The 11,724-nt window shown below is 40.8% G+C and overlaps 1 protein-coding gene across 1 annotated transcript; it reads left to right on the top strand.

Annotated features, from left to right (window-relative positions):
* Positions 1 to 2,471: 2,471 nt before the first annotated feature.
* Positions 2,472 to 5,420, top strand: Jra (Jun-related antigen). Its single transcript, XM_018456936.1, has one exon. The coding sequence runs from the start codon at positions 3,296 to 3,298 to the stop codon at positions 4,115 to 4,117; it is 822 nt and encodes a 273-aa protein (XP_018312438.1). The 5' UTR covers positions 2,472 to 3,295; the 3' UTR covers positions 4,118 to 5,420.
* The last annotated feature ends 6,304 nt before the right edge of the window (positions 5,421 to 11,724 follow it).

The following is an 11,724-nucleotide window of genomic DNA, read 5'->3' as shown; positions in this document are numbered from 1 at the left end:
AGACACAAACCGATAACATTTCAGCAAATAACGTGCGCCTTCAACAAGATTTTCTTGGAAAAGATTCGAGGAAAACGCGATCAAAGGCGCTTTCTTGGGAAAATGTACGCTATTGGAATGTGTAGTAAAACGCAAATTTGTTCGAAAATACATTCGATAAACAAGCGCAGTATTTTTATTGAATTTGTTCTTTAGATTATCGTAAGAGAAGTAAATATACCTCTGAAAAGTTTTCACGAATTAGAATATTAAAATATACAGATATATAAAAATAAATATTAAATACCGATATATAACGATAAATTATTAATTAAAAAAAAAACAAAAAGTAATTAAAAGATTAAAAGTATAACGTGTAAAGAAATCTCTACAAATCATAAAAAAATATTAATCGAACAGAATTGAACTTTAGATAGATATCTCAAAAAATTCACCCGTGTTGTTTCGAAAAATTTGCTAGACGCATTCTCGTTCAAATTTCTCGCTTTTCTTGATGTACGATAAGCGATAAACATAAGCGATAAGCATTTAACTTAACGGTATATAAATAAGCGACAACGATATGCAAAACTTGTGACAAATAAATAACCTGAAGCGTTGATTTATCTTGAAGTTGATGCCTGAAGCTCTCACGGTCGAATGCATTAACCAAGGACGATAATGACGATCGTTTTGGTCATCTTGAAAGTCACTCGGTGCATCGCAGACACAATTGTATAAGATGCAGACGGTCGATTACTGACATTATGCAGAGTACAGTACAATTGAGATTAGGGCTTACTGATATGCTTTTATGCAAATAATATTGATGTAACAAGTGGAGTAGTCAATAAATAACTCTCGCTTGAAGTTGCTCTCATTTATAAAAAAGTGTATTTTTCTTCCGAAGAAAGTTTCATGGTATCAACAATTAATCGTCGATCTCTAACATCCATAATAAAGCCCATATCAGACTGTACAGTAAAAACATTTTGTGTTTGTACACTGAAAAAAATTCATGTAATTTTATAGGGAAATTATATATTTATGACTGGAAAATTACCTAAATATGATTGGAAATTTATAATTTAATATCTAGTGAATTTCCAATCATATTTAGGTAATTTTCCAGTCATGAACATGTAATTTCCCTGTAAAATTACATTTTTTTCAGTGTATTAAATAATATTCAAAATTGTTAGTGTTAAAATCTTTGTATTAAAATAATACAATTTATTAATAGAATAGAATAGAATTTATTACACTTCAGCATTTACATAGCCAAGAAGGGTACTTGGTTTACAATAAATTCTTACCTCATTCATCCTTTCATACTTCATACGCGCTTTTATTTACAATTTATTAATAAGTGAGCACTTAAAATAATGTATTTTAAAACGTAAATTCTAAGATGAATGAATAAAACGTAGTTACTTTAACATATTATAAATATTAATTTTATTAAGGAAATATTCTTCCACGACTTACTTGTAAATTGCATTTATTTTACATAATATTTATGTTATTTCCTAACATATTCATCTTGTGTTAAATTAACATAAAAATTTGAATGGATCTTTTGGAGCATGTGAAGCATATTTTTAACACAAATTTTCCAACGGTGTACGCATTGGACATTGAGCATTGCAAGTTGAAGATTTTAGAATTCAAATAATCAGGCAATTTTCATTTTTATTCGTTTCGTTTTGATTAGTTGAATTCTAATTTTTAATTAGTCTGATACGAATTTTAAAAAATTAAAACTCTCGCAAAAAATTTGGATAGGCGAAATTGTTTTAAATCCAACAATATTGTGATATCGAAACTTTATTAATTACGCAAATATATTTGTTTTCTATAATATAAGCAAAGATTTTGCCATTTCGAAAATATGCGAATTTTTATGCAGATGTTTCGCGATGCCTAATTTTTTTACACGAGCTTTTTAAAAACCTTTCAATTTCGACAAAACCTAGAAACTTGTTTGCCTGTCCAAAGCAGTGAAAAGGGAGACCATAAATCTGCGGACGGTCGCGTGGAAGTGAGACAACGAACATAAAGCATCGTTTCCACCTGTTTTCCGATCAATATCGTGAAAGAAATTAAGTAGTCTGTGAAATTAGTTTTATCGGTACCGCCTATATTTTAAATGATCTCAGATGGTCCTTGACGATCCTCTGCATTTCTGACATTTAATGACGGCTCGTATCTCTTAGCTATTTCGGAATGTCCGTCAGATAAACGTGCACCTTAATCCTGTTACCGGCATTTCGATCCCTTCCCTATCTGCCAAACTCCCCACTATCTGTACGAATATCCACCCAGGGGCGCATGCGTCCGTCATTTCCCAGTAGCTCCGATCGGTCGACCAATCAGGCGCGCTCGATGGCGACATCGCCAGCCAATCGGCGCCGCGTTCGATGACGACAGCGCTATTTTCGGCCGGCGTGACTCACGGGATATAAGCGAGTACGTTTAGTTGGATGTTCACAAGTTGTCGGGCCACTGTGGCGGACAGGGTGATCCGCATTCGCGCAAAACACGTCGCCGCGATCCCGTCGTGCTACGTTATCATTTCTGTGGAGCAGAAAGACGGCACACGCGCACCACGTTGTGTCGTGAGTCATTGTTGTGTTGACAGTCGAAGCAAGCGGGAGGCAGGAAAGCGGACAGGCGAGCAGGCAGGCAGGCAGACAAGCGGGTTGCCGCTTCTCAGCGGACCGGTTGTTGTTGCATCGGCGTAGTGCACGTCAAAAAAAAAAAAAAAAGAAACGTGCGTTAAACATCGCTGTCTTCTGCGCCGATTTTGCTCGACTTCGACTTGTATCAGGTGTCACCGGGGTGATTGGTGCGCGATACGTCGAGTGACGTGACGGAGTCCCGTGAGACGGAGGGACGGACGGAGGTGCGGCGTGGAGTAAGGAGAGACGGCAGTCGTACCGCGAGTGAATTTTTGCGTACAGCCGCGAGCGGCTGTTATGTAATCGCTGCAGCGCGGAGCGAAGTGTTTGCGCGTTGACGTAGGCAAAGAAGGAGAGAGAGAGAGAGAGAGAGATAGAGAGAGAGAGAGAGAAATAGAGAGATAGAAAGAGAAAGAGTGAAAGACGACGGAGAACGTCGCAGAACTCGTCGACGTGTTGAAACTTCAAGAAAGTCCGTCGTTCTATTTAACTCTTTGGGGCCGGCTAAGCGAGTCGTGTGCCACTCCGGGGGGAACGACCGCTTTCCCGTCCGGAGGCGAGAAATTGGAAGGAGTCGAGGGTAAAACCTCGGTATTTCCCTAATCGAGGCGAAGTTAATTAGCCCGGCGGCATCGATGGTGCGCAGCCTAACGATGGAGCAGACGTTCTACGAGGACGCGAGCGTCTACGGCGCGATGAACGGTCGCGAGAACAGCGTGGTCCAGCTGAAGCGGAACCTCACGCTCGACCTGAACGGTTGCCAGAGGCAGGGCTCGCAGGCGAAGAGGCCACGGTTGGGCCCGTTGCCGCCCGCCCTGAACAACGTCACCCCGATTCTAAGCTCGCCGGATCTCAACATGCTGAAGCTGGCTTCACCGGAGCTGGAAAAATTGATCATGACGCAACCGGACGGTCTAGTGACCAGTCTACCCACCCCGACCACTCAGATCCTCTTCCCCAAAGCGGTCACCGAGGCCCAGGAGTTGTACGCGCGCGGCTTCGTCGACGCCCTCAACGAGCTTCATCACTCCGACAGCTCGCAGGAACCCGGCAGCATGCACGGCGCGACGTACACGACTTTGGAGCCGCCCGGTAGCGTGCAGAGCACAGAGTCCACCATGAGCAATCCCGGCCTGGTGCACGTGAAGGACGAGCCGCAGACGGTGCCGAGCGTGTCGAGCACGCCGCCGATGTCGCCGATCGACATGGAGAACCAGGAGAAGATCAAGCTGGAGAGGAAGCGGCAGAGGAACCGCGTGGCCGCCTCCAAGTGCCGACGGCGCAAGCTCGAGCGCATCTCCAGGCTCGAGGACAAGGTCAAGCTGCTCAAGGGCGAGAACACCGAGCTGAGCGGCATCGTCCACAAGCTCAAGGAGCACGTGTGCCGGCTTAAGGAGCAGGTCATGGACCACGTGCACGCTGGTTGTCAGATCATGACTGTCAACAACCAGTTTTGAGGCTCCCGATCGGTCTCCCTCCCCAATCGAGGAAGGACGACGAACGAGCTAACCCTCGCCCCGCCCTCTCGAGGATTCGCTGTCACCGTGCTCACCATCTTCTTGCCCCATCGCGAAGGTAGTTTTCGCGATTAAAACGAACAGTGAACTTTCTTGCAACGGCCGGTGTGTGGTTGGATCTCCTTTTCTACGATTGCGTTCGAAAGGGAAAATCTCGGCTGACGCCATAAGCTTATCGGAAACGTCTCTCTTCTTATCTCAACCTCACGAATTCTTTATTTTTTTTTTTTACGATACCAAGGAGAAAAAGAATTAAGTTGAACTACGTCTTTCGGATATCGCCAAGGAGTTTGAGACAGAAGAGGCGGTATCTTCGACGAGCGCAGGATAATCCCATCGTCATCCTGAAGAAGGATCTTCGCAAAGGAGGGAGGGAGAAAAGGAGCGAGTCCATCGTTCGCATCATGTTCGCCGTTTTCTCTCTTGGTTCTTTTGTGACATGATCGGGGAGGAGACGATCACACAACGATGGCAAGAACAGTAAGCAGCGGGCGGAGCAGGAGGAGAAGGAGAAGGAGGAGGAGGTGACGGTCGTGGTGGAGGAGGAGGAAGGAGTGCCTTCGTACACAACGTGAAACGTAAAGGATGCTTTTAGGAGAGTGGCGGGCGTGCGCGCGTGCGTGTTGCGCGCATGCGAAAGACTTTACACGCACGAGCACGCTCGGCGACGAGCGAATGCGTGTATCATATGCGAGAAAGAAAGAGAGAATGTATGTAACAAGGAGAAAATGTATGCATGCAGAGAGAGAGAGAGAGAGAGAAAGGGAGAGGTAGCACGAGGGGGGAGTATCGCGGCGGCCATTTTGGAGAACGCGAGAGAACCGGCGGGAGATTCAAAGCTACCGAAAGCTGTCCAAGTAAACATCAACTAACAATAACATGAATATTATAATTTCACACTCAGTAATGTAACTGTTATATACAACATGTGTTATATCACAAATCATGTTTATTTTTTACTGAATACACTTTCGCGAGAGAGACATTCGAGCATTCCGCTAGTCTTGGAAACTTCTACCTTGGTGCATACAAATTGTTGTATTATATAATATTACGTTATATTTACGTTATTTTTAATGTGAAATCGTAACATTGACGTTACGTTACTATTGGTGTTTACTGGGTGAAGCTTTTTTCGTTCCTCCATCTTTCTTCCCTTCATTGTTGAGCAAGCGATCATGTCATCCAACGATTCGCTCCGTTTTCAAATCAGAACGCTTGAAATTTTGCATCCAGGAACGAGATCAATTTCTCGTTGTAAATCTTTCTCACGTTGACGATCTTATGACATTAGATCGATAGAAAGCGAAGGGCTCCTTTTGTCTTTCTCGGCAGTGCCGATTTTCTTCTCTATAGCGGACTCGCGTACTCGGTTCGCTTGTACAGTTTTGATATGGGACACGTTCGCTTTGCTAGTGACATAAATCAAGTTTCGAAAATTGTTCCTTTGACACAAATACACTCCTGAATACGCGCGAGGTGGTTTTTAAGCCTCGTGCCAAGTTGCGAGGATCGATTTGTCGAGTATCGATGATCCCCCGCGTTCATCGCCGGCTCTTTTGTTTTTCGATGCGAACGAGGGAGACGACTGTGCGATTTTTGCGAATCAATCAAAACGAGAGATTCTCATCTTCGGAACCGGAAGGAACCACGCGACCGACTACATGTGATAAGCGCAATCAAACCGGGAGATCACGTTTGCCTTTTACCGAATGCACTTTCGCGAGAGAGACTCGAGCATTCCGCTAGTTTTGGAAACTTCTACACTTTTGGTGCATATAAAATATTGACAAATTAATTAATTCTAAGGAGTAATATATTACGGTGCTGTACTATAGCCGCGCAGAAACGTGCATTAGGGCAGTTGTAATAACGCGTATTCAGGCGACAGAATCGATCGACGACTATCGAAGTGTCGAAACGAGCTTGATTTATTAAGTAGCGTGTGTCTCGCGTAATTCTTTTTAAATAAATTGAAACGCTGTTTCAAATTTTTACAATATATTTGTCTATATCGCGAAAAGATTGAATCTTTGACAATGAAATTAAAGTATTTTTCTAATTGTGATCGGTGGAATTATGTGTACATATAATTACAAAGAGGCACAATCCTTTGCGCCAAGTATATATATATATATGTAAAATTTTTTAATTGTTAAAATTGTAAAAATATGTACAGATTGTTTCTGTATCTTCCATATGTACGTATTTTAAACCGCTTGATTGAAGAATCATTTGAATAAAGAGATATCTACACTATGTTGAGAACTATCGGCAGAGAAGACGCGTTCGCTACAATCGTATGCCTCGCCCCGTGTGCAATCGCGATTGACATTGTTCGATATTTCTTCTAAGACGGTCGATATTTTTCTCCGACGTGCCTCGACGTCGTTCCGCCTGCAACGCGCTGATCGGACGGTACCGAAGTAGCCTCGTTTTTAAACTTGCTTTTGGAGAGGAACTAGCGCTATTAAGGCTGTACAAACAGAGTAGTGTTTGAGAGCAGTCGTGCGTATTGAACCTGTCAAAGAATCGTCATCCTGGGCGAAAAAAAAAAATGGACGCGGTGTACGCTCGCGGTGTGAGGGACTGTCCTGCGATCGCCTGACGCGTGCCTATTAATCTAGATTACGCTTGATTACCGACGTACAAAGTACCGAGGCGAATCACGCGTAATTATACGATCGATCGGATCACGCTTATCATCATCATACAGGATAATCGAGAAAATTGATTCCAACTTTTCTGTCTCATTCAACGCGAACCATAAAAAATGATTAATCAAACAAATAATTTTTGCTACTAAAAAATTCGAAAATGTGTTGATCAATTTTCTACACGGAAGGAAAGATTTTGCTGAAATACTTAAAAAATTTACAATAATAAATGATTTATTAAGATCGTAATGTGAATACACAACAAGTAAGAATATTAAAAGTGTATAACGATCGAAACTGGATTTTTAATGATTTAAATAATTCGATGTTAATTAAAAAATTTAGCTCAGATCTGAAAATAATTTTTGTTGGATTATCAAAATAATTATGTATAACACTTAAGCGTTATAATATAATGTTGTAAAAAGTTGTAACGCTCTAGCAACCAGTTTGAGCGTTTTACATAATTATTTTGATGGTTCAAATAAAATTATTTCCAAATCAATATATCGAGCTAAAATTTTCGGTACTTCACCAAATCGTTCTTTCTATGTACGAATTAGAACGGCGGATGACGTACTTAAAAATACGGAAAAATAATTAAAATAGCCTCGTATTATGTCTGATTTGATTGGTACACCGCGTCCATTCGTGCGATAGGAAGCCCCAAATCTTTCCCTTAGCTCTTAAGTCGGAGACGGCCAGCGAGTCGCGTTCTCCTCTTGGTTCTTCTGCGCGTTTCATGGCGCGTAGAACTCCATTTCGTCATATGTGCATCTAGTCTTGTCCAGTATGCCTTTGTATCTTGAGCCGCATACCGCACACACACATACACACATACACTTATACACGTGCAGATCCGGGATGCACATACGTGTACACAACAACACGGTGGTCGTCGCGACCGCGTTCAATCACGTGTCGCAAGCTGCACGGCGTCGGGAGGCGTCGCGACGCCGGTCGTCTGCGATATCGGTCTCGCCATACTGGAACCGGCAGGCGTCCACGTTCCATACTGGAAATACACTCGTTTCTCTTACGACACACGAAACGGTTTTGTTGAACATTCAAAAATTTAGCTAGCTATAGATTTAAATAATAATAATTACCATCAAAATAATTGTATGTTAGACACCTCAAGCAAGATACGCGAGATTTACGGGTTATCTCCGTGTCTTGGTACAACGTTAAATGCTAACGTTTCTTAAACATCACAGTTCATTTCACCAGGGCGAGAAGCAACCCGACACTGCCCAGGTATGATGATACTGCAAAAAATTTTAACACTCTAGCAACCTGAGCTTCTACCAGTTTGAGCGTCCAATATTTTGATATGGTCTAACGATAATTATTTTCAGATCAGTATCTAGCTAAATTTTTAGATACTTCAGCAAAGTTCTTTCTGTGCACAGTATTGACGTACATTCACTACTGTCTTACATCCCCCGTACTCTTGGCGCACACGAGATCGTATAATACATTTTGATACGAAGACCGCGTAGGCTGAGCCCGAGAACGCACGCAAGTTATTGTTATCGTGACGATATCGGCAATAAGTAAATCTCCTGTCTCTTTGCACAGGAAATGTCCCTGTACCGGATGTTCAGCTTAATCTCTCCGTTCGATTACACTAGTCAATAAATAAAAAAATTATTTCGATAATATGGATCAAATAAGGTGCTTCTTAATCATTTTCGTTCATTGAATACGAATATATCAGTAAAACTTTGTAGCATGTACAATCTTTTTGTTACTGAAATATTTATCAGAACGTCACTTTTGATAAAAATATCTATTTTCTTTCAGTAACTTTTATCTCGTGAGACATATTTAAAATTTTCCTTTTCTTTCCTTTCAACCGTATGAGAAGAGATTTACATGACAACGTATATAGTATACAAGAGAAACCCAACTTTTATCCTGATCTTTGACATATATAAGCTATAAGCTTTCTTCGAAGTTTTTACTAAAGCGATCTACTTGTGATTACATATAATAAAAGAGCTATAACATATAACATAATTTATTTGGCGCATGTATACAAAATTTGGGAAGAACGGGCTATATATTGATGTTCGAGAAACAAGTTCTTTTGACTACATAAAAGTAACGTATGACACTTTTTGAATTATTATATTAAGAAAAAAAATAGTCAATTTTAATAAATATGTAGTTCAGCACTGTCAACTAAACATTTACTTAGAGTAAATAAATATATGTTCAATAAAAAAAATGGTTCTTGTATCAAATGAATATATCTTTATATTTAAAAATATTTAATTGGCATTATTCAACTACATATTTTTAAAAGTGACAATATTTTTTCTCAGTGTAAACATGGAAAACAGAGTCAACAAAGAAGCACAAGATGTAAGTTTTACCAATATCGAAACTTTGTTGACCCAGTGTTATCCGTAAAGTTATTGACGATCCAAGAGTTTTTGAATAACGATTGTTATTGCGTTCTCTTCGAAATGCGTTTCAAAGAACTCGGATATAATCGAACGGAAAGGTTGGAATGGGACACCTTGTAGAGGGGAGCGAGCAATAACAAAGCAATCTTACCTCCGTTTTGCGCATTATCTAACGCGAGACGGATTGCGCGCGCGTGATCGCGAGGAAAAATTCTTCACGAGCGGGAACAGGGAAAAATATCGCGATTACGTTGCGCAATCCTTCGCGAATAATGTCCTCGTCCCCGTAACTTTTGTCCAAGAATTTCCGAGTCTCTTGTCGGCGTAATCAGAGCAGCGGCCGGAACAATTGTTTGATAAGGGCGACTATCGTGATAAAAGGATCGTGCAAAAAGAGACGAGTGATTTCTTACGCTTCGTATTATTTTGCGGGATATTTTTAGATGAAACAAAAATCGACGTTCGATTAGAGCGAGGATTAAGCGCGAGCTCTTTAAGATCTGTCGCTCGCGACGAAACGCATTGCGTCTTTCTTCGTGCGGACGTTGCGTAACGTCGCCGCGCGAAATCTAACGGGTGTGCCCGACGCGAGCGGGGACCACACCTATCGATTTATCTGCGACTCGTATCTCCTCGGCACGCGTTAGAAGAAAATATATTTTACTAATAATGTTTTTCTTTGGGCGATCGCGAACGAGCGATATTTTTAAATGGGCAAAAACCACTTTTTTCTGTGCGACGCACGACTTTTGTATGTCGGACGATTTTTAGACGCGAGAATGGAGCTTCAATCAAATTAATTAAGCGCGCTGAAACGATAGGCGAATCGGTCCTCTTCGCGACGAAGATCGCGCTCGATCTTTTACAGTACACATTTACGACTTACGCACATTTTTATCGAGTCGAGAAGGAGGAGGACGCCGAAAGTGCTTGCGCGAATTTGCGCGCTTATCTGACATTTACGACTGTCCGTTGGCCTCGTTCTCCCTCTCTCTGTACTTTCTTTTTTTAACATTGACACGAGAACGTTAAGATATATTTATTTCTTAAGATTAACTCCCTCTGATACTCGCAACGATAATCGCTACGATAATCAGCGCTTTGCAGAAACAAGCAAAATATTAAGACAGAGAACAATTGTCCTAGAGAGATTTCTCACGCATAAAATATTGTCGTTGTAACGTACACAACAGCTTCGGCAGAGGTATTTACGAAGGAAAAAAGTCGGATTATTATGAACGGTGATTACGTAACGATATTGCAGCGAGTATCGGTGGACTAATGCGCGCTGTTCCCTCTCGCTTGGATATCACACTCTCTGTATTTGTTCGTCGCGATGATGCCTCGTTGCTCTCGATCGCAGAATCTCGGATCGAAGGGATAACCATTAGCTGAAATATTGTCCTACTGATTATGATTTCATTTGATTTTATATGATTTCGTCCGATAACAAATAATTTTTTTCACTACGTCATAGTCATTTGGTAAAATAAACGATTTTATTTAATATTATACAATGATTTCTCGTGGTTGCATAAGTAATTATTATACATAGAGATTTCATATGAATTTTATAATGATTTTGAGGACGATTACATTAAGTGATTATCCCCTCGTCTCGGATTCATCGTGTCTGAGCGACTCGAGCGACATTTCAGGGCGAGACAAAAGTGAAATATCCTCGCTCGCTCGTACATTCTGATGTTTAACCCTTTGCGATCGCATCGATGCGATGAAAAGATTTTATTTTAAGGGAGAGATCGTTCGGAGCGTGTGCTATCTCGGAGGAGTTTTGGAAGTGTGTATGTAAGATATATGTACAGTATCGACATCTCGATATAAGGACCGCAAAGGGATAAAACCAAAGGAAACTTCTCCGTACTCCCTCATCGCTCATTAAGCCTCCGGAGCTGACGGTGGGTCTGTTGAACCCATTCAATTTTATTCTTTACATTTTATCTGCAAATTATTGTTATTAAAATAAACTTAGGCACAACGAGATCCGTTTTGACCGAATTTGGCCTCCCTTTCTTGCTTTTTTAAATAAACTTCCCAAACGAACAATTTAAAAAACGTTTTTATGCTGTATAAAAACGTTGTATTTTAAACTAGTAAAAAAGAAACATTTAATAAACGTTACAAGCGCGCGCATCTTATAAATATTTTTATAACGTTTATTAAATAATTTTAAAAAACGTATCAAATTTGAAACATTTATTTTTCAATTTATATATTTATTACACGATTTCTGAAGTACACTCAGTGTATTTTGAACATATATAACTATGTTGCTTGGGTTAGTATTCATTCTTTTTTACACGAGTTACGTCATTTTAGAGATTCTTGGATTATAACTTGTGCCTTTTAGTCAACATTGAATGGGTCTCACAGATCCAGCGTTATAAGTTATAAGTGTGTTACAGATTTGAACGTCAGTTTCGGAGGGTTAAACACGCCCGCATAGATCTTATATGAT

Source organism: Mycetomoellerius zeteki, unplaced genomic scaffold (genome assembly GCF_001594055.1).
Source record: "Mycetomoellerius zeteki isolate Tzet28-1 unplaced genomic scaffold, Tzet1.0 scaffold612, whole genome shotgun sequence".
NCBI classification, from domain to species: Eukaryota; Metazoa; Arthropoda; class Insecta; order Hymenoptera; family Formicidae; genus Mycetomoellerius; species Mycetomoellerius zeteki.
The sequence above is the reverse complement of the archived record's forward strand: the minus strand, read 5'-3'. Positions and strand labels throughout refer to the sequence as shown.

Excerpts from the sequence above, each read along its gene's own strand:
- Jra (XM_018456936.1), top strand. The coding sequence starts at position 3,296 with ATGGTGCGCAGCCTAACGATGGAGCAGACGTTCTACGAGGACGCGAGC.